We start from the raw sequence: 24,313 nt of genomic DNA on the forward strand, positions 1-24,313 counted from the left end.
TAGGCTTTTGAATAACTGCCCTTTAGGAATGACTGACAAGCTTATAATGTTGAAAAAGTGCATTCCTGTGCTTTCATGTGCTCACCTGTGTGAATTGTCAGATACTGAGCATGAGCTAAAAGTGGAATCATGGGAAAAAAACCAACCTCATAAAACTTATAATCTTAGCTGTGTCTACTTTGGCTAATCCCGTTATACAAATATGCATCTTCAGTCTTATGTGGAATCAACATTTTATTTAGTTACGTTTGAAAAAAGCAATTGCATTGTGGGAAGCAGCTGGTTAGCTTAGCTTAGCATAAAGACTGGTAACAGAAGAAAACAGCTAGCTAGCCTTGTTTTCTTTGAAAGTAACCAAATGAACCTAACCTAAAGCTAGAGCAAAAACAAACCAGAGTGTAAAAACATCAATCTGTCATTTCACAGGGTGCTAAGTATGAGTCCATTTTAGGGCTGCAGCTATCGATTGTTTTTGTAGACGAGTATTCTAACGTTACCGAATATTTCAGCGATTACTCGAGTAATCAGCTAAAATAGACTTCTGCATTTTGAAACAATAATAAAGTACGATTGTGTAATTCATGACACAAATGACAGGTTAGATGGAAATGACGTTACCTTGTGTCGGCTTCGCTGGGTGAAGAAGTGCTGTTGTGTTACGCCAGTTCTACTTTACAATACACACACTGCATCGTGTTGTCATCTTTTTTAAATTTGAAATGATCCCAAACTTTGGACATTGTCTGCCTTTTACAGACGATGTCGCTCCCTGCCGTAGCGCCAGCTTTTGATACTTAAATGTGTTGTCCGACAGTTATTACGGTCCGTGTGGAACAATGATCCCAAGGTGGAGCAGGTCCGGTAACGCAAACAATAATTCCTCGATTTCCTCGAGGATTCGTTGCAGCTCCATTTCCATTTCTGAGCTTTCTGTCTGGCAGATGCATAAAGGAAAAAAATAGTATCACATATAACCCAGACAAATACTTGCTTTTACACTTATTTCTACAGGTAAAATAGGTTTTCCTGGAGTCACGCTAGTTGTTTCCAGATTTTATGCTAAAGCTAACTGGCTGCTGGCTGTAACTGTATATATTTAGTAAACAGATACGAGACTATCAATTTTCCAACTCGCTGCCAAAAAGTGAATAAGCTCATTTTCCAAATTGCCAGGCTTTAGCTCTAAAATAGCCGTCTTCAGTGCTGCACGTCAACCCATCATGTTCACTCAAGTAACTGTGTTAAGCTCATATGCTGTGCTAAAGCTTTAATAACTGCTGCTCTGTTGACGGGAATGAGCATCAGTGATCTAATGCCACATGAAACACACAACCATAATTATCAAGCTTGCTCACTTTAATCTCTAATGCAAGGTGCTATTTTGTTTACACACAGTAAGTAGAAACTTGGCCCTGAAGCCACTTGGCCCCTCTGTGCCTGTTTGTGATCTGCAGTGAATGGGCTGGATAATGTTTGAGATTGGGAATGAATAGACTTCATCCCAATTCCTGGCAAGAGCATTCCCCAGGTGTAGCTGAGAAAACCTGGAGCCTTCCCAAGTTCAGATACTTGTCTCTCTTTATGTGCCAGAAATCAATGTGTGTGTGGACACAAAATATGTCAGGTGGTAGCTGAGCCACTGAAAGGTGTTTACACAGGAGTTAAGTAGGGTTGTCCCTGACTAAAGATATTCTCAACTGGCAAACAGTGGCTATATTATTTACAAATCAAGAGGTCAACTTAGTCAACACATCCATAAGCTGCCTATATGCTACTGAAATGTTCCTGGAAATAACTTCAGTTTAACCATCTATGAAGTCTAAAGTGCGGAAATAAATAATATGAACCTTTAGTTCTTTTATTTGATCTGTCAGACAATTCATTGCTGGATCAAATAAGACATTGCTACAGTGCGTGTCTGTGTATGTGGTTTACGATCATGTAACTTTCAAATACAAGTGAGTTAATACTGTTTGCATGTTAGAGAGGGTTTTCTATGACAATAACTAAACGTTTTGGTAATCTCCAAATCTTAAGCAATCAAATGCGTAGGAAGAGTAAATATTTTTCAAGAGCAGGCCTGCCAAAGGGTTCAGATTACTTGCCAGAATGACTGATAGTTTGCCAATTGATTTATGGTGCTCAATATGATGTTTTGCAAAGTGATTAAAGCGTTTGTCTTCAGTTCTTGTGAAATTGCCTGCGGTTATATTTGCGGACAAATTTGCTTTCTCCATCTATGAACTGCGGATGAACTCACCTCACTGCATGTGGTTTAGGTGAAATGATCGCAAAAAGCAAGTTCAGGCTGATATTTAACCTTGATTACCACCTATCATTTTGATTTCTGAGAAACTCTGAGTTGGTTTGGACTATAAATATTAGCCACCTAAGCAATGGTCACTTATTTAACTAAAAACATCAGTGCCAAGTCATTAATGTGTAAATCCATTTTTTTCCTATTGTATCTTGCAGATGTGAAGCTAATTTCAACACAGTGACAAAATGCATCATAGTTTAAAGGCTCATCATATGATTTCTAGTTAAACTTTGATCTGCACTGTAACTTCAGCTGTCAAACAACGAAGGAAAAAATAGTGTTCTCCTTTTGAATTTGAATTTTGATTAAAATAAACTTCACAATCAAAGTTCATTCTTGACTTTGTAAACAGCAACTGACACAACAGTTTCAGAATAGTCCACTTACTCTGCCTATCAGGGTACACAAATGAACAATCAGATATATATATATAACCATATAGTGTACTACATAGACTGGTCCTGTCGCTCTATTATGGTACTTCTGTTCGATTAAAGCAAATCAGGGTTTCCATTCTGGAAATAAACTGTCACCGACCCAATGTAAGCAAGCGTTTTATCATAAAGTGCAGGGCTGACCTCTGTCTGCACAAACACTGACGACATGGTGCTGAAAACGCGCACAGATGAAAACTGCCGTGCCAATCATTAAATCAAGACAGCTGGGACGATGTATCTGTGTGAAACATGAGAGAGAATTGTGAATCAGTTCAGCTCTCTGTATGTATTGCCATACTACACTCTGTCTCTGCCCCCCTCTCACTCTCTCTCTCTCTCTGCTGATGGGAGGAGCGCACCGCACCTCCTCTCTGTATAAGAAGTGTTGAACGTTCAACAAGGGATTTTACACAGCTACTCAGGAGAAACGAAATGATCTGCTCTGGAGCCGCAGCAAAATGCTGGATGGACATCTACTCCTGGGATGGTTATCGTTCACAGTTATAGTGTATCTTCTCAACTTGCCTGGACCAACCGCAGCGTATTTCGGGTAAGGACTGACAGACACTGTTTGCCCACTGATGCTGCTTTCATTGATTTGATTGGTTCCTGAATTGCGAAGCGGGTAACGACTTCTCTTCTTCTTTGACTCACTGAAAACTTCCCTTAAAGCTTTCCTTAAAGCTTTCCAACCAGGCGTTGGACCAAACGCAAGCGCATTAACTTTGATTTATTTTTATGGCCGGTTCTGATTGCACTAATATCTGCGGGTCAGTGAGGTGTCATTTGGCGGCGGTTGCGCAGCGGCCTCACAGCTGGTGGCTGCAACAGGTTGTCAGCAACATGATTTGGCCTCACTAAAGCTGCTGACAATAAAAAAGATCTTTTGTGACAAGCAGTGTCAGCAAATGTCTCAGCAGGCAACGAAACGGCAGCACACGGTATCTATTATAGGTAGATGTGCGCAGCCTCGGAGTAATGTTGGCTGAGGAGAGTTCACCCCGTTCTTTCCCTGACAATTGAGCCAGCGCCCACTGTAAAGTTACCCCGAGTGCGTTTGAATGGCAGGTAGCGGTCAAGTGATTATTTTGCTGAAACACTTGTAAAATCATATCCTTAGTCTACTCTGAAAACAGCCGCGGAGCGAAAGGTGAGTGTATAAGCTTCAGACTCAACAGCTGGTAACAATAAAGCAATCTGACTGACTGAACTGGTGGCTGAAACGTCTGCTCAGCTTGCACAGAAAAATTCCCCCATCCAGCATAAACATCACACAACTCTGGCAAGGTTTTTTTTTTCTCTGCTGCCTCCATAATAAAACAAACCCCAAAACACTTGGAACACGTGTCGGGAAATTAATCTTAAAAATTTAGCTTTTCGTGAATCATGTCATATACACAATAATGTTTAATTTAGAAACAGCACAAGGGTGTATATTTCAAAGTCATTCCCAGGGAACGCCTTGGATTTTAGGTGTAGCCCACTATGACCTCCACTTCAGAATAGTTACTAATGTGCTGAAGTCCAGTATGAATGCTCACATGAACTGCACACTCACTTTTCTTAGTTAAGGAAGAACATTTACAGAGTGTGGAAGTCAAGGTCATTCAAACAGGGTCAGAGAGTCAGGTGGGACAGCAAACATGTTTCACCTGGAACTCCAAAGTTCAATGAAAATTTTAAAAAATCGTGACAACTAATGTTTGGACTTCGACAAAGCAGCATGTACCTTTAAAAACTGTCAGGGTGGCATCTAATACAAAAATATAAGCACAAGAAAACAAATGGCTTTAGACTGTGGAGTGATGACACTTGAGCTGACAAATTTATGATAGGTATGGGTGTTGTGTGCAGGATCCAGGAGTGTTAGGTGATCTGGGAACTGTTGTGAATCTGCAAGAGGGCACAGTCCCCTCAGGCCCTCTTCTCTAAATGTTGTTCTCTCAGGGATTGCACCAAAGTGTTGGCACTCATCGTTGGAAACTGGCTGATGCAAACCTGCTGCATGACATCTGTAGTTGCTCTGTATGATTGAACTATCTCAGCCTGTCTCAGTGAAATGCCATAATCTGTAACGCTCATGCACATATTAAGTAGTTTCTCTGTCTCAGTCGCTGTCTTTGGTTGTGGTGCAGATCTGAAGTTGCATTACAAGGACAAATGTAATCCTGTTCTCTTGCCCATTTGGCAATCAGTGTGTATTAAAGCTGATGTGCCAAACTGGCGCTCACATCAGCCTTAATGGTCCTGATGTTAATGCATATTTACTTATTCAGTTAACACTTATTTTCAGTCCCTTCTTGAAAGCCTGTTCTCTATCTGTTGCCTGTAGTGCAGAGAAACATGTGGTATTAAGATTCTCCAGATTTATTATCCTGCAGCCCGGTGAGAAGGGAATATGAATGAGTGTCACCGAATGATTTAGGCCTGCAGCTGAGGAACATGAAACATACTGAAAGAGCCTGCACAGGTGACATGGATACAAAATGTGACTGCCCCGTGGCCAGCTTCCCAGAAACCTGACACCGGTGACACTCCAGCACAGTGCTGCTCCGCTTTGACTGTGGGACATTCTAACACAAACCTGTTCAAATAAATATTCCAAGAGCACGAGGCATCCTAGGGCCTCTTGGGTACTGATTTACTCAAAATAGAGGGTCAATGTTGCATACCCAATTTCCAGAGTGCGGTGGAGCATAAGTGTAACATAAACACAATCTCTCCTGCCCATAGTCTGTGCACCAAGGGTGGGGTGGGATTCCTGGCGTAGTCAAGCGCCCGCGTAAATTGTCATCCTTTGCCACAAGAATGTGAGCACTCATTTTTTTCTCTCAGCCTGTTGTGGCAGGTGCTGGTTCTGCTAAATCCGTTATCATTAGAGTTTGAATCGGAGGTGTTCGCTGAGCTTTTCTTACTTGACTTGATCGGTCACAGCACCGTGATGAGACAGTGGGCACACTCTTGGAGGAGGATGTGATTTGTTTGCTCACTTGACCATGTCAGCACTCAAGAGTGCTGTGTTAATTTAAATTTAAGTTTTGGTAAAAGGCATGTCATTCTGTGGTCTTGTAAACTGTACTGAATGCAAGTCCTAACACTCTGTCAAGAGTTTGTTTTTATTTAGTTCGTGTGCAACATATACAGGAAGGCTGCCCACAGTCATGCAGTCGGGATTTACCAATCACTGAGGCACCACAGCATCCGGGAGAAGCAAATATAGTGGTTGCTTTTGCTTGCTGTTTAATTGCTGTGATATCCTTAAACACTCTATCATCAGTTTGTTCCGGACACAGAGCAGATGCTTTTTTAGATGATAATATTGTTTTCAGCTCTCCATTAAGTGAGGCAGCATGCCAAAAAAAAACAAAAAAAAAAAAAACAGGATAACAAATGTGATGTGTGTAAATTTACAGGGAAGTGATTTTTCAGTACGCAGCTCTAAAAGGTTTTTATCACTGTGCTGAATTAGTTCCTGGTACATATCAAACCGCCTTTTTAAATGTTTAAAAGAGCATCATTGCTTTAGCATAACACAGAAATGTTACAAGTAGTTTTTCTTTTTTTTATGCAGCTCCATGCATAAAACCCCACTTCCTTGGGTTCCCTCCTCTCGCTTCCCTCCCGTATTCTGGTTGGCTTCCCTCATGTGCGTGCCGGCATCCCTACAGTGGTTTGTGGGGAGCTGGTGGGTGATTACCACTCATTAGAAGCAGAATCAGTGTGGGCTCAGGCTGGCATTGCCAGACAGTGGTGGCGGGCATCTCATTACCAGGCCTTAAGGACTGATTAGCCCTGACGTGCATCAGGGCGGGGAACACCGTTGATAAAGGGATTTCCCAACTTCATAGGATATCCTGTGGCTACAGCCACACCTTAAAGGGTATCACTTTACCATGAGCCAAGAAGATAGGATTCTCTCATCACTGGTGCTGTGACCATGTAGCATGGTGAGGTCACACAAACCTGGAGGCTTAGATAACAGACTGCATGGCCTCTGAAAAGGGAGAGCTTTGTTTTCTTTATATATTCTGTTTGATACATCCGGATTTGAGCTAAGCTGCGCTTTGCTTTGAGTGCTCTGCTCACTGACATCTGTCTGGAAAGGGATGCTATGCGTGTGGATGCCACAGGGTGGTGCAGTGTCTTCTGAGAGCGCAGTGTGTTCCTCAATCAGCACTTTGTAACCTTTTTGTGTAACAGTAGGAGAGTGGGAATTGAAATATGAAAACATAAAATGTAAAGGCAGCCAAGTCTGTGTAAAGATATTATAGGAAAGGAAAACAGTCTTTATGCTTAGTTGTGGTCAACCTGCATGATATGTACAAAGTGTTTTTAAACTTTAGCTTTCAGAGCAAAAAATTCACCTCTGCACCTTTGTGATTTTTTCTTCTCAGAACTGAATGATGCACTATGTTACTATATTGTTACGACTATTCATTTTACAGGTTGAGTCTTAAGAAACAGCCGAAGTTGATACACACCTTTATTATGAAGGTTTCAGTGGTTTCTGTAGTGGGTTTATTGTTGGGCTCATACTTACAGTTCTGGTCTTCTAGTGTCATCAGCATCTAGAAGAAACCACAGCTAAGGCGTATTAGATTCTCAAAGGACAGAAGCACCAGGTCAGCTCCACTAGTCTTCATTGGAGAACAGTCAGAAGATATGGGATTGCCATTCTTGAAGGAAACACTAGTTGACCACACTGCACACACATGATGATCTTTGCAGATGGAGTTGGAAACAAGGGCAATTTGTGAAACAGGAAAACTAATATAAACTCAAGATACTTTTGGTGGCCAGGCATTGATGATTTGATGGTAGTTTGTGCAATCATTTTGTCCTGTGTTTTCCAGCCTTGATGGAAGGCAGGTTTTCTGTGCCTGATTTGAGTGGATATAAGAAACATGGCACTTTACATGTGCCAAGATTGGCAGATTAACAAACCCTCATTTCAGATTTTGGTTTCCTAGAAGTATCTGCATTTCATATGTCTAACACAAAACATTTTTTTTAATGAAAGTTTCTGCAAGTGCCAACATAAATCTCACTTTTTAATGTCACCTGCTTGCAAAGATGTGTAATTTCAACAAGAATGAAAAAGAGTTGACTGTAGCTTTTTTGAAACTGTGGAGTTAGACTTTTACTGCACTTTATCTGCACTATCATCTTGCATAAACACAGTCCTATGGAAGCCTGACCTGACATGCATTCAGATATCCCACTCAAATATGTGTGTTTGCCAAATGGGTGTTATTATGGTTTCCATCAAAAGGCATATTTATCCATAAAGTCTGAGCATTAATTTGAGAATGGACCTAGTCAGACATACACTGACATGAATGGGCTTAGACACGGCAGATGTTCTTCACTGTGATTAAACCTGGGGGAGTTTTTGTTGCATGTAGAAAATGGCCCATTTGCATGACTTTCAAATGGTTACTGCTGCTTTAATCATCAGTTGTCAAGAGTCAAAATTTTTTCACCCCAGGCCATAAATGAGCTGCGTGTACCTGCACATAAACCACTGGGGAATATTTGTTAGGTGAGGCAAATTAACATCACGTCCTGTTTTTCAATTGGAAATTACTGTTGCAACCAGTGTTTGAGCTAATATGAGTTAATATTTTATAAATGATTACAAACTATGTTGCATTTTTGGATTGTGCATTTGGGTTCTGTCAGCCTGTAAGGAAAGCAGCCCATCTCTCAGAGTAAATAACTGTTAATGAACTCAGCCACTTGCAGTTACTGAGGCATGAGCGATTCAAAACAGCTCCTGTTTTGTTTTGGTTTTTGTGGTTTCATTCTGCATGCTTGGTTAATTCACAGAAGTGATTTTGATTCACAGAATGAACAAACCTGACATTTCCAGTTTCTGCACAAATTTGAATATCAGCTTTGTAGAATTAAACCGAGCTCAGAGTCAAATTTCTTTGCTCATTCACCAAAAAAACATAGTGTGCATCTTGTGTCAACATGTACAAATTGGTGAGAGCCGAGTACAGTATGTGCACCTGAACGTGTTTGGTGCGTTGGAGTACTGGTACAGGGGTACTCTGTGCCATGGTGTGGGCTAGAACTAGGGAGTCATGCGGACACTGCTGCGTGCCCATTCTGTGCCAGTCACACAGTGACTATAACTGAGCTGCTGACCTTAGAAGCCTTGAGTTCTCACATAGCAGTTAAACCTCTTACCATGCTCCACACTCCCATTCCCAAACTCCAGTCCCGCAGTTCTGCTGCTCAGCTACCAGTGCACATGTTCACAGTTGTGGATAAGGTCATTTGCATTTAAAATATCAAGAAAGCACATATACAGGAACTTGACCTGATCATTCAATTACTGGGAGTAGTCTGACACGGCTTATGTGGGTTGTAAATGACCAGACGGGACAACAGATGACACAACACTGGGTCATATCCTGTTTAGTCATTCAAGATAGTGGACTTCCCCCCTCACATTGTGAACAGAAATGCTTCTAATTGTTGCATGACATTCTCACTACGTATTTATTTCACAAATAATGAACGTTCTAAGTCCCAGGCAAGTACCCATTTGTTTTTAAAGTTGTTTTGCCATGTTACTGTACTGTGTCAGTCACAGCTTGTTAGAAGTAGTCATAACACCCAGTGCTTTCAACTAGTGACTAATCTTATCTCAGCCTCATACATAATCATTTACTCTTTACACTATTTCTGGTTTTAATGGACGGTGTCACTATAAAGAAAATGTCGAAGTTCAGTGCCGGACTTCTTCTCTTATATAAACCTCCTGTAGCATTTTAAATAGTCTGGAGACTCCCATTAACAGAGAGTCATTCGACACTGATTCATGGTTTCTTCAATTGTTCAAGTCTAAGCTGCGGAGCACATTGCCAGCCATAGTTAGAGTGGCCCAGGCTCAAAACACTACACACACTCATTCCTAGTACCTCTGGCATGGCCCAGGTTGTGATACATCTTATGGGACCTATGGTGGTCTGAAGTTCATCCAGTGTTTCTAAGAAAAGCACCCACACCACACCCCCAACCAAAAAGGAGCATTTTAAATGCTGTTGAGAGAGGCGGAAAAAGTGAAAGAGAGGAAAGGATATCAACATTGGCGAGTTTCATTTCCCTCAGAAACTCAATGTTAAATTTAATGAATAATTCTAACATTTTTTAAATTATAGACAGATTAATCTCAGGTGAGTGCCATAGTTTGTCTTCATGACAACTGAACTGTTCCAGGACACATGTTCATGTCTGTCACTGTCTTGTGGTGGTTACTACATTTGCAGACAGCGGTGGTTTTGTCTAGAGGGGGTTTGTTTTGAGCCAACAGCTGGATGGAATGATTGGCATTCGTTTAGAGTAATTGACCAGCGGGAATAGGGGTAGTTTGGAGAAGAGGAAAAAAGGAGGGGGGTGAGGGGGTGTGATCTAAGAGACAGCAGACCACACAACCTGCAAGTTCAGGCTGATGGAGAAACTGTGGCTTTTGTTGCTTTTTTGCCTGGGCGCGTTCAGTGACTCTTGCAGGTATTGACATAAGGTTGTAAGAGCCCATATACATGTACACAAGCATGCATGCACACACATGTTTGTGGTAACTGCATGTACAAAGGTAGCCAGCACCTGTTAGTCTAGTGGAGTGAAGATGATAAACAGACACAGGCTAAAAATTGCCAAGAAACTTTGCTGCTTTGCTGTTTTCATTTTCTTCACTTTTGAAAACTAACACCGTGCCAGAAATGTCCTGGCTTTGTTAACTGGTAGTAGTTTCAAAACCACTACAACAAGTAGTATGTATATTAGTAGTATATGTTATAAAAATGTGATTGTTTTGCAGAAGATGAAAAAATATGTGATCAATCAGAAAACATTTATTTAGAGCAGCAACTAGAATCTAAAACTTACATTTTCTGTGTGATAAAAATCTCTTACATTTATTTAAGGAATTATGATTGGGGGAGGGAGGGTAGCATTTTATACCTCATAAGTAAAGTCAGCACAAATCAGTGCTCTAAATTAGAAAACTATGTAATGCTGAAAAAATTACTTGGAATTTCTGCACTTCTCTTTCTTGTCTTCTTCTTTTAATATATATATAATAAGATGAGCTGGACTGATTTGTCATCACCTTTGCTTTGACTGCTTATTTTTTATTGATAACCAATATGTCAGTATGTCAGAGAATAGTGAAGAATGATCATCACTTCACAGAGTTTACACACTTTCATGTGCTTTTATTGCCCAAAGGCACACAGTTTACAATGATATGAAATACAAAAGCAGCAAATCTTCACATTTTAAATGCTGGAAGCAAAAAATGTTTTGCAGTTTTTGCTTTTGCTTTGGAAGATACTTCATTGATTACCAAATACCTTTATTTATATTTGATGTGTGAATATATGAAGAACATAAAGCTATGTGTTTGTAGCTTATACGTGGAGCAGGCATTTTATTTAGGCCAAGAAAGTTAGAGCGATCACATGTTTTGTAACTATTTACATACCAAAATAGTGAAGAATGAACAGAATCACCACCTAAGGATCACTTCCACGATTATAATGTAAAGCCAGAGAGGGGGTGATGATGGTGAAATGTAGTCCTGGTCAATGATTTCCTCAAGGGATCAGCTCTGAGGCTCCGCTGTGTGAAATGAGCCTTTTTTGCTGATCCAACTGCATTGGAAAATGTATATAAAGTAAATGTCTCGGGCAATGGGAGGTGCTGACAGGTAGAAAGAAAGGACTAAACAAACGCCAGCGTTAGTAAGTGAAGGACAGTGGAGGCAGCGCAGTGCAAGACTGAGACGGAGATATTTGCGAGTGTGTAAAGACAAGTGTGTGAATGGAAAGAGCTAAGCTGAGCAAACATCAGCAAGAATTCACCTCACATAGGATAATAATGAGTTTTATATGCTGGTATTATATTCCAAATGTAATTGGTGCTGCTGTGCCAGCACCTCAAACAAAAACCCCTATAGACAATAGTCCATGATTTGAAAAAATGAATTACATGGTCTTATTTCCTAATTAACTATGGTGGAGGTCCTGTAAAGGTGGCTGTGCTTCCCTTACTCTTTAAATTATGTCCACATTTTATGAAAAACAACTGAATTCTAATAAGGCACTCTATAGCAAGAGCTTTTTAAACGATTGATGACTCATGTATTCATTTATGTCAATATGTGTTTAGTAATCAATGTGTTTTTAATGTTTTACAGCTGAAGCTATAAATTGAATAACTGAAAATCTCCAACTATTTTTGACAAATAGGACAAGGGGATTTTTCAGTTTAGCCCCAAATGTTCATCCATCCATTATCTATACCCACTTATTACTTTTTTGGGTCTGGTGGAAGGCAGAGGTACACCGTGGACAGGCCACCAGTCTATTGCAGGACCACCCTAAAAGTTCTTATTAACAATTTATAATCTAATACCAAATCCATTCGTTACAGTTTCTAAACCTTTTACAAAGGTTTCAGTATTGGAAACAAGTGCCCTGTTAGCTCCAATCACTGAGCTTCACTGAGTTATCAGACATGACATGTGGCTGTGTTTTTCCATTTTCTCTCATAAAAGTAGTCATTATTATGGGAAAACCAAAGATTTCAAGATTTTGTAATGATTTTTGTGATTCAATCACTGCGTTGTTTTCCCAATCCTTTTTTCCTCTAAGCGAGTTGAAGGAGTTCATTCTTCAGAAACAGCAGAGTGATATTTTTTTTGCAGATCACCATATTGGAATGCGACCCTTTTATGTGACAGCAGGGGTCACAGTCCTGAATCCAGTGAAAATATTAACTTTAATTTCCTGCAAATTTGAATTAAAAAGGAATGACTGACATCAGCTTTACTATTAGTCATTTAATATCTAAAAGGCGCATTAACTATGAGCTGGGCTGTTTCTTCTGTCTACATCGACAAAAGAAATGGAATCAGTGATGCTCGCAGCCAGAGAGTGGAAACAAGAGCAAACCCTGGCCAGTATTTTCTTCTTTGGATATGTGAACATGTGTTTCTCCACTGTCAAACCTTCTCCCCTCCAGACTTTGTCCCAGGCTGTCTTTGTAACTAGCTTGAATTTTGCTTTTGTGTAACAACGCTGCAGACACAGTAGCGGTGAAATCAGTGTCGTTGTCATCTTTGGCCTCCCTCCAGCTCCACTCAGACCATCTTCATGTCCCAGACAACCAGACATCACACAGACACTTCAGGCCTGTCACTCCAATGGCTTCTTGTTTTGGCAAGCATGTGGGCTTTTGGAAGATTTTACGCTGATACATGTTACTAAGCATGCCTTAGAGAGGAATGTGTGCGTCATGTTGGTGGTGTTGAGCAAATTAAAACAACTGTTTGTCATTTGGATCTCATTTCAAAGCTATACATTGTACAACTATTCAAGTATTATATTATTGTTTGTTAGATAAGTAGTAAAATGCTTCCTGGTGCAGTGTGAATTTGATAACTACAGTATCTTGAATTTTCTTGATTTTAATTCCAGACAGGTTTCAAAAGGATCTAGGGCAGGTAGTCCATGTGGCACCATCATTCATTTGCTGAGTCCTCGCTTGCCATAGAAATGTTGTGGAACAGTTGTCAGTCATATTAACATGCTGCGTCTGCTGGAATTGTTTGTTTTGGCACTTTGAAAATGTTTCCTTGGCATTGTTAGCACAGTGTATTTCAACAAAGCATGAAACAATTAAGAGGAAAATGTCAGTTATTCGGAGAGAAACACAGCGCTCATGCATTGTGTATGCCTCAAACCATGCATGTTTTTACTCTCTAAGTGTGTTGGGAGAGCAATCTCTGTCAAGACACAGCTTGCCAGGTTTCCACTTGAAAATTCATAGCTGTCAGACAAATTAAGGGAAGGCAAACAGGCTTTGTAAAAAGGAAACCATTTGACCCAATCTGAAAGCATATCCCAATGCCTCCTTTTCAGTTTGACTGCTCTGATTGTTAACCTGGCTGTGAGTGCACTATAAAGACAATACTGTATAGCATATGTAATCTATTAAGCCCATTGGTATGAAACTGAGGGCTCAAGAGGAAACATTTCAGTCAGTTATTGGACTTAATAAAACAAATCTCTTGTTGAAGAACTCCTGTGACCTTCTCCTAGAGGCTCGAGTGAATATTAGTGGTGACAGAATCTTCTCTGAAAAGCAGAAATGTAGTCAAAATATAAGCGATGTAGATCACTGGTCAACACTGCTAGTACATTAACTAAACAGATGTGGACATACAGCAGGTGCTCTGCCTTTTTGTATGTATTACAAAAATACTGTGGAATAATTTCTTCTACAATGTATTAAACCTGTGACAGGTTTCCTATTTACTCTGGTTACACTTCACAGTCACCTTTGGACTTTTTAAAATTCACAGTAGTTGCCTGTATAAACTGAACTATTGTAAGCCATATTGTGATGCTATATTTGTATAAACAGAAAATTGAATGTAATGTGGGCAGTTTGCTACATTCTGCTAATGCAACAGTAAGTGAGGCGTCAATTCATACACAAAAGTGTCCTGTAAATGTCCAGAGTACAACTGCAGACACGTTGGCCTAAGGTCTTGTGTGAGTTCTGTAAATCCATTTATTTTTCAGTTTCACTTTAAGGGTGTAAAGGAGGCCAGAAATTGCACATAATGAACAACTACAGTGCCAATCCTGTCAGTTTGCTGTAACCAAAATGGTCCCAGGCTGACTGTCATGTCCCCTCTGTGTGTTTATGAAAGTAATGCTCTGCTTTCTCCATCACAACCTCAGAAAGCTGGTCATCAGTTTTGCCAGCTATGTGGCAGCCCCCGCTTTGTGTGTTTTATATACAGTTCCCTTAAATAAACTGACGAAAGGCAGGTTTACCACATGTTCTCCATACATGCTTAAAACTGAAACTTCTGCTTGTTATATTTCATATGAATTGCAACTCTAAGATCCTGAATAGTGGACTTTTGTTATGGGGTGAAATCAGGGTGGCACGGCTGTGCAGTGTCGCCTAACAGCAAGATGGTTGAAACATTTTCTGGGTTTTCCCTCAATGATTAGCAGCTGTAAATAATGGAGTATAAATCCTGGTGTGTGATCATGTTTAAACCTATACAACTCTATTGTTGCTGTGAGTGACACCCTCTCCCCAGGGTATAATGTAAATATTAAACCAAGTATTCTCTCCATGTGGCATGATATGTCACGTTAACTGCATGCCTTTGTTTAAAATACCACTTGAAAGCTTTTTTACTCATAATACACAAGATAGAATCTCAATCGAAAATTCTCATTGCCACGGGCAGTTTTGATGTGACCTGATTAGTGTGATAGGGACAGGAACGAAACCGTGGCAAGAACTTATGAAAAGAAAAAACTCCTCCGCCTCTGTAGAGAATTTACTTTTATAGACAGACACGCCCTTGCTTGAGGTTGATCTCAATCTCCAGAAAATGTTGAATTCCCCTGAACATTAACCACTGAACAACTGAATTCATTTGTACATTAACTAAACTTCTGAGCACTACAAGTCCCAGCTGCTGTGCTTCCTGTGCTGGTTATTAGTATATCTTGTATATCTTCCCAACTCTGACTGTTTATCCAGGAAGGTCAGCATCATGTGCCTTACTGGTTATTTTATCAAGATGTATTTACTCCATCTCTGTACACTGTATAAACTGTCTGTAATCTTTCCTTTAGGTTGACAGGTAATGAACCGTTGTCTATCCTGCCACTGAACTCTCTACCTGAGGAGAACATGGGCAGGGCCCACTACAAGCTGTGCGACCGACTCAAACTGGAAAAGAAGCAGCGCAGGATGTGCAGACGAGACCCGGGCGTGGCAGAGACCTTGAGAGAGGCCATCACCATGAGCGCCCTAGAATGCCAGTATCAATTCCGCTTTGAGAGGTGGAACTGCACCTTAGAGGGGCGCCACCGAGCTAACATACTAAAGAGAGGTGTGAGCATGTGACAATGTCATTTTAAAGTTTTGACCTGCATTAAATCGAACACATCAAAATAAAAATCAAATATCGCTCCATTGTCCTGTATCTCATTTGACACTCACCTATTCTGTTGCAGGATTTAAAGAAACAGCCTTCTTGTATGCCATCTCCTCAGCGGGCCTAACCCATGCGATGGCCAAAGCTTGCAGTGCGGGACGTATGGAGCGTTGCACGTGTGACGAGGCCCCAGACCTGGAGAATCGGAAGGCATGGCAGTGGGGAGGCTGTGGAGACAACCTGAAGTATGCCAACAAGTTTGTCAAGGACTTCCTGGGCAAACGCTCCAACAAGGACTTGCGTGCACGTGTCGACATGCACAACACAAACGTGGGAATGAAGGTGAGATTGTACCATTATATGTATCATCGGTGAATAAAATAACTGTGTAATTTGAAAAGGATCTCACATAATCAGAGAATTATTAGCTCAATGCAGCTTTCCTTAGCTTTACAGAGGGTTTTAGTTAGTCGGCAGAAATACGACTCAATATCAAAGCTAATGTCCATGAAAGTGCAATTTTAAATTGTTGGAATGATCCTTTCTACAGTGCCTAAAGTTTACATCCACTCTTTTAAGCGATAGCTTGTCTTTGACTTTTTTATTAGTTTCATTATTAGTGAATAAATTTTAAGAAACTTTAAACTGTGTTGGACAATCATTCATGACAACCCCAGGGCTGTTAAAAAGATTTTAGGGAGTTACATCGAAAGAAAAAAAAAAAAAGTATATTAAACACTTATATTGCAATTTATTTAGCTCATATGTCATCTTCATTTGCCTTTTATTAAAGCAATAATTTCAACAAATGAAAACAACAAAGTTTGAGTTATAACACACACATTAATCTAACCAGGACACACTTATAAAGAAACTGTTTGAACAGGGTCACAGATAGTGTTTAAACAGAAATGCTGGCTAATTGCTCACATGAATCAGGTAAACGGTGGGAAAACTGTGATAATAATAATACTGTCTGAGTTCTGTGCAATTATGTAGACAAACATCGACATAAAGTGCCAATTCATTGTGTGCCTTATCCCGGATATGCTCTACCACTGTATCTTTGGTTTTGCTTGTGTAATGCTTGAGTTCAAACATTACAGTGCTGGCAAATGACTGTGGTCCAAGACAAAACACAATGTCAAAATATATTGCTAAAATGACCACAGATGACTTTAATATGACCACAGCACAATGACATTGTGATAGAGGTATACACGGAGCATCTGAGGAGAGGAAGAAATACTACAAAGTTGTGAATCAACTCCACTGAAATTGGAAAAAAGAAACTTAAACTGATTAAAGTAATTGCTACTGTAAATTTGGTGAACTCTGAAAGTGCTCATTAGTCAATATTTGATTTTCTCTGTCAGATTAGATAGGCAACAAATCTCATTTGTGTTCTGGCAAAATTCAGCAATTGTTTGTGGTGAGCAAATATGGGTTTTACACATCTTGGAAGTGTTTTTAATAGTAAAGTAAAAAAGAGGGAATGGTTTTAATCTTTCAAGCCAAAGCAAACTAAAGGTTTGGAGTCTGTTGCTTTTATTCAGCTTTTCTCATATTGTAGCCATTTTCATTTTGGTTTTCAAAATGAATTATAGCAGAGGCACACTTCCCAAATGTTAGCAGACACAAAACTCTCCCAAATGACCAATGCAGGCTCTTCCTTTTCAGCTGGGTTCTCCAGAATCCAGTCTCTCTGGACATTCTATTTGTGATAAAAGATTTACAATGTTGTTTTTGCTCTCTTTTTTTGTGATTTACACATTAAGTGAGGTGTACCGCATTCGTTCAGGATAAATTCCCACACAGAGGACGAAGCTGGAATGTGCTAGCCTCTGCATCCCCTCGACATTTAAAAGCTGACCTATCAAATTTTCTTGACCTGCTGGTGTGATGAATATGCACTTCCTGTTCCCAATCACTTTCACAGTCTGAGGAAAGAACTGTAGATGCTATCCAAACCCTGTCTAAGACAATGTGTTATTGTCATTGATTTTCACACACACACACTGACTTTGACAATGTGGTTGATGCTTGAATGAACTTTGGCTGACCGCTAAGAGGCTAGTAGCCTTTTCAACTTGACGTGGTCCTTTTAGCTGATCTCAAGGTTTTACTTGCAGTTCTAGGTGATTTTGGATAGAAGGCTTTCATTACTATTTTCTTAACTATTCATTTTCTTTCAAACTATTTCCATAATTTACTTTTCATGTTATGACATTATAAACTAGAAGATTGGATTGACAATCTCTAGGGTTTAGAAAACATCTCTTCAAATGTCAAATGACAATAACAATGTGCAGTGTCTATGTACTAAAATCTCGTCTTTCCCAGGGCTGTCCAAGTGAACTGTCTATTTGCGGGCGCTTCCTAGCAATAACCGCCCCTCATTTATCATAATAACAGTTATTGAGTTTAATAAAAGTGTCATTTGTAGTTACCATAACAAAATCAATTTCTCCACAGAACTCACTTGTTTTATTTGAAGCCTTAGACAAAGTGTTATATTGTTTTCCTTTAGTTTCCAAGCAATTAGCAAAACATCTGATTTTCCCCTTTTGTGATGATCAAAGAGCAGTGAATATAATCATTTTCCATTATGTCTACGGTATGTTCTTCCTAGAGCACTGCACTCCACCCAAAGCATCTAATTGTTCGCATATTTGGGTAACTGGGTTCTTTGAACTGCTGCTTACTAAACAAAGAGAATTGCATAGTTTTGATGAAACTCCTTTTGTGATTCATGGCAGTTAACAAAATTGTTCCGTCTCTGAACCAGATAATCAAGGCGGGAGTGGAGACCACTTGCAAATGCCATGGTGTCTCTGGATCCTGCACTGTCCAGACCTGCTGGAGGCAGCTCCTGCCCTTCCACGAGATTGGCAAGCAGCTGAAGCAGCGCTACGAGACCTCTGTCAAGGTTGGCAGCTCAACCAATGAGGCGACAGGAGAGGGAGAGATCTCCACAGGTCGGAGTCAGCAGCAGCCCCAACCACTGCCCGGCCTGAATGATCAGATCCCTCGCACTATGGACCTGCTCCACATCGAGGACTCACCCAGTTTCTGTAGACCCAGCAAGTACTCGTCGGGCACTGCAGCTCGAAAGTGCTACAAGGATAAGAACTGTGACGCTATCTGCTGCGGACGAGGCCACAACACTCAAAGTAGGGAGGTGACCAGGCCCTGCCAGTGCCAAGTGCGCTGGTGCTGCTACGTCGAATGCAAGCAGTGCACACAGAGAGAAGAGGTCTACACCTGCAAAGGGTAAACCTGTCAATCCATATGACCAGTGGAGCAAGTGAAAGATGGTCAAGTTGACGAGGAGTGATTGTTTTATCCTCAAACAAAGTTTTGCTTCCACTGGCAGAACAGTGTTCTGCAAACAAGGAGGAGTGAGCCGATGGAGAAGCAATAAGCACTTTGAGGGATTTCTGTGGGTTAGGTCCTGTTGCCCCTGTGTCTGGGGTTTACAGAATTACAAACCCTCTCAGACAACTGGGTCAACATCTCAAGCTGTTTGGCATAGTCTCGCTTCAAAGAGAGTAGCTTTTATTTCCCTATTAATAAATTCCACTGCCTTTTCATACCAAAAAAAAAAAAAAAAAAAAAAAAAAAAAGAAACAGAAAGAAAAGTAGAATCCAGTTATTGGGATCTAAGGACAGTAACACCAACATGTTTCTGGGCCCCTTGCCCAAAGAAGAATGATGCATGTGTGTGTCAACTTTTACACGTGTGTGTTTGTATGTGAGCATGTGATAGATAGTTAAGGGGGGGGGGGGGGTTCGAATGACAACTTATATGCCAATGAAAACCATATTCAGAGACTGCTAAAAAAGACAGGGTGTAAGATTTATTCTACACGCACATATTTACACTCACACACATTGTGTGTCTGCATACGTATGTACATAAATCCAATTATATTCTAATGATATTATACAAGCCACTTATCTAACTATGTTAAAACAAACCACTAACCACACAAATGTATGTTGTTTGTGTGACATTCTTCTTGATACATGTTGACAAGGCCCTTTGGAAAGCAGCACTCTTGTGTCCGTTATCTTGCTGTGGATAATTTATAGATCCTTTGGGACTACTCCTCCACAGGGAGAATATATCTCTTTTTTTGTAATATAATATGAAGCTGTTAGTAAATGTATTAACAGAAAATAACTACACCAGTCAGTTTAGACTGTTCTTTGGCCTTGAGCGAACCAGTGTTCAGGGAATTATTTAAACCACTATAACTATTTGGATAAATTGGACAAATGCAAATAATATTTAGTATCTAATATACAGTGGTCTTGTTATGTTAGCCATTGCAACAAGTGATCACTTGACCAGCAGCCAATCCATGTGTGATAATAATAAAAACATTTTGTAGCTCTGTAAAGCTTAAATCTACTTAGAAAGTTTTTTTTTTTTTGTTTAACTTTAAATATTTTGAAGTTGTAAAGAAAACTGTGGAGAACTGGAGGAATGTAGCCCCCTACGATTTCACATCCTTCTTTCCTCTTCAGCTGCCATGATTTGATTGAGCCATATTCAACATGTAGACTTGCCGTATGTACAGTAGGAACCGCGTCAACCAGGCCACACACTGTGGGGCAAGAGACAAAAAGCTAACTTGACATGTCTGCAGAATTCCTCAAGTGAAGATAAAAGCTTAAGCCTCGTAACTAATATAAACCTATTTTATTACAATAATATTTGTGTAATGTTTGGCATTGGATTTTTGCAAATATGCTGTCTTCATTCAGAAGTCAATGCAGATGTTAATTTGCTTTTTCATATTGTTGCTTGGCACACAGTAAAACAGTTAACACATTGCAGCATACTGAACCACAACATGCAATGACAATGCCAGTTTAAAGCAATAATTTGACATTTTGGCAAATACTTTCTTACCAAGAGTTAGAGGATTGATACCGCTCTTATGTCTGTTTTAAATACAGGACATCGAGTTCCAGTTGGAGTAGTTTAACATAAAGAAACAGAGGAAAACATCTAGCCTGGTTCTGTCTAAGGGTAATGAAATCAACACCGCCAAATCTCACAGATTAACATGTTATATCTGTTTTGTGTAATCCTAGAAGTAACCCTTGAAGAAAGTGAATAAATGTAGTTCCTAAAATGTCAAATTATTGCTATGAAACAACAATTAAGTCAAAGTTTTATTTTATGAGAAATGCCTCTCTACACACAAACAATGCAGACAATACCATTGTATTCTCAGCACCTAGCTTCTGGGAACATGTTATTTTGATGGGTGTGAATTAACTACTGAGTAAGGGACCCAGCTTTGTAATATAGCGCCATTCACGCACTGAAGCCCAAAAGCCCTTTAAAGTATTTAAAGACCTGTATTTATGGATACAGTACAGTGCTGAATTAAAAAAAAAATGTAAATAGCAATGGTTACTTCTCCTGTGGTATTGAGACAAACGTGAGGCACATGTTCAACTCTCACAAGCAACTGAAACAGAAATTAGGGCAGGACTTTTGTGAAAACAGCAAACAGGTGCAGAAGGGTAACAGATCGTTTTAGATTACAATCAGTGCTACAGAACCATGCCAAACACCATTAACAATGGCTAAGCAGACAGTTTAGTCTTTAAAGATGATTATCAAAACATTTTAAATCAAACCATCCTCCTCGACAGCAAAATCATGCTTTAGGATGAGAGCCCTGTTTGGCTTATTTGTCCTGAAGAGATGAATTCCAAGCATTTTGATATGAGGAGGCATGCCAAATAAAGACTGGTCCAACCATATACATAGAACTTTGCACGCTACATGGAAACCATAATAGCTATGCTAAGACTTGGAGCAAAAATGCCTGCTTCCCACAGCTTCTGGTGTGTGCATTTGCCACACACAAACACACTCCTCAGCCCAAACACACTATGGTTCTCTACTATTGAATGGATCCAAATGGGCATGACAGGAATATCAAATGCACACGGAGTGCATTTTTGTTTGTTTATAGATTGTACATAGACTGGAATAAAAGGAGCGAGATGCAGCAGCCACTTCTTAGATATCACAGTCGTCCATATTCTCAAATCCAAAACTCTGCACTGTTTAGTCATCAATGGATCATGTACAAAATTCTATTTTGTAGAAAAAAATAAAAGATAAATTATTTTTAAATATATTATGAGCATGTGTTTAGTGTAAATAACGTCAAAGTCTAAATTGATTTTATATCCTGTATTTTTTACTCTGTTTTTCTTATGGGTGTTTGTTCCTTTTGGGGTGGAGGCTTCAAGAAGCAGTCTATACTTTGAATTTATTTCACTTCAAATCTCAAAGTTTGCTGTTATCTAAGCACTAACAAATCCTAACAAATTTAAAATCGACTCACCTTTTATTCATTCACACAATAATAGACATTTCTGAAAGTATTAATAAAATCAGTCATAAACAATATTTTAATAGGGTATGATCTGTTTGTATAATCAGCTATTTTGTGACAAGACTCTGGCTTAGTAATGTTGGCCATAAACTGATGAGGCTGATGATTGCGTCAGTGTGGACTTGTTTATCCTCACCTTTGAATCACTTTACATGTACATGTACTTTTTGTTAGGATTTGTGCTGTGCTTGTAAAACAATAATAAAACACACCAACGCGTGTATTACCCTTTGAGATAATAATACGCCAACAAAATTTTGTCCATGTTCACTTATTGATGTCTTATGGGAACCCTAAATTATTTTCCTCTACCTCATATGTATAGCTTGTAGGTATAAACAGATCACAAATGACTGGTAAGAATGTATTTAAGTTATTTAACATCTTTGTATAACAAAGGCGAAAAAAATCTGAAATAATAAATGAATTTTTAAATTATTTCATGTTGTGTTTTTTTTTTCTGTTCCTCTTTGAGCATTTAGGTTAATCAACTGATCATGGCAGAATGGACTCTTCATAATGTACTAATACTGAAATAATAGTGATATTAGGATGGCATTACTGTAAGTAGGACTTTGATGTATACAAAATGAATTAATAATCATAAAATGTCTGGGAGACAAGTCAAGTCAAATGAATAGTTGTAGCTCTATTATTGAACATAAATGAAGGTTTCTAGAACTGAGGCTTTAACAAATTTATTAAGCACATTGCAGACGTGCAGAATCTGCCTTTTTACAAGTGACTGCACGATTAAGAACAGTATAACACACAAGTGACCTTAGCAACTACCTTCTAAAATGGACAAAGAAAATCCTATAGGAACACACAGGAATACATTGAGGATTATATTTTGTGCCAGCAGTAGACTGTCACATTTAACATGAATTTAGCAGATTCTGAATCACAACTGTGGGTGGCTGTGACTCAGTAGGTAGAAGGCTGGGTCATTCATTCATTGCAAAGTTGGCAGTTTGGTCCTAGGGTCTTGCTGTCCACACGTTGAAGTGTTTTTGAACATGTCATTGATACCTACAGTAGGTTGGCACCTAAAGTAGATTGTTTCTAATAGCTAGGTCAGAACTCCAGTGTGTAAAGAGAGGCAACATTGTAAAGCGTTAAACAAAGTTAACCTCCTACAACATTTTTGGTTGTCTGTACCATAATACTTAATTCTGTGCAAGTGAAACCTAGTATGGAGTAGTAGTTTTGGAGAATTGCAAAACATAAGCACATTGTCAAGGTTTTTTTATATGTTGTGTGGTTTGTTTTCCCATGTTCAAAGGTTGAAACAGTTATATATGCAACAGTGACAATGCAAAAATGTTGAAAACAGTGTTTAGCCTGGGAATAAAAGAGATTTGCACTTTGTTACACAATGGTGTCTTGATTGTGTTCTGAGGAAACTCAGACTGAGTGCCAGCATATGAGGACAACATTTTTTTTCGAGAAGTGCTTCATGTTCAAAGATAATATCTGGTTATTATATTTATTGGTTCCACTTAACCCCAAATAGCTAGATGAAATCTAAAATGCAAGCCAAACCAAGGCTCTGGTCTTAGGTGGTTAATTATCTTTTACCTCCATGACTGCATATTTGCACATTGTAGCTCAACAGTATGTACAACTGCACTGAGATATATAAAAAAACAAAACCTAGCAAGGCACAGTCATTGACGGGTTTTCCCCCTTTGCTTCTACAGAAGATGAGCTGGAAAAGCAATGAAAAGTGACCAGCAGGTATCCAGTTCAAATTCTAGGGTTCCTGGTAAAACAACTAAGACCCACCTTTTGATAGAATTGACCTTCTTGCTATGTATTCAGACGTCACTGCAGTGGTTAAGTGTTTACAGGAATTTGATACATATGATCGACTTTCACAGTTTCATGCAGGATCACCCTCATTTTGCTTTAATATGTTATATTGTTTTATTGTAAACTGATTATAAAAGGCCTCTGTCATATTACACCCCACGCTACTACGACAGTGAGGTTTTTACTTCAATGTCAAGCAAAGTTACCATGAAATTCATAAATCCTAAATATAAACATTTCTGTTTTGGGTTTACAGTGTTCGGACGTGCATGGAGATCCAGAGAATTACCCTCTTGAACTGCTATTATTTCAACAGGCTCTA

General features: G+C 39.4%; 1 protein-coding gene across 1 annotated transcript; it reads left to right on the plus strand.

Annotated features, from left to right (window-relative positions):
* Positions 1-3,166: 3,166 nt before the first annotated feature.
* On the plus strand, positions 3,167-21,915 carry wnt9a (wingless-type MMTV integration site family, member 9A). Its single transcript, XM_026314358.1, has 4 exons — positions 3,167-3,307; positions 15,441-15,700; positions 15,825-16,087; positions 18,534-21,915. Exons 1-4 carry the CDS (start codon positions 3,216-3,218, stop codon positions 19,020-19,022), a joined length of 1,104 nt encoding a protein of 367 aa, XP_026170143.1. The 5' UTR covers positions 3,167-3,215; the 3' UTR covers positions 19,023-21,915.
* The last annotated feature ends 2,398 nt before the right edge of the window (positions 21,916-24,313 follow it).

This window comes from Mastacembelus armatus, chromosome 17 (genome assembly GCF_900324485.2).
Source record: "Mastacembelus armatus chromosome 17, fMasArm1.2, whole genome shotgun sequence".
Taxonomy (NCBI): domain Eukaryota; kingdom Metazoa; phylum Chordata; class Actinopteri; order Synbranchiformes; family Mastacembelidae; genus Mastacembelus; species Mastacembelus armatus.

Coding starts and splice junctions, on each gene's coding strand:
- wnt9a (XM_026314358.1), top strand. CDS start 3,216: ATGCTGGATGGACATCTACTCCTGGGATGGTTATCGTTCACAGTTATA. Junction 3,308..15,440: donor CCAACCGCAGCGTATTTCGG/GTAAGGACTGAC, acceptor TCTTTCCTTTAG/GTTGACAGGTAATGAACCGT. Junction 15,701..15,824: donor AGCTAACATACTAAAGAGAG/GTGTGAGCATGT, acceptor ATTCTGTTGCAG/GATTTAAAGAAACAGCCTTC.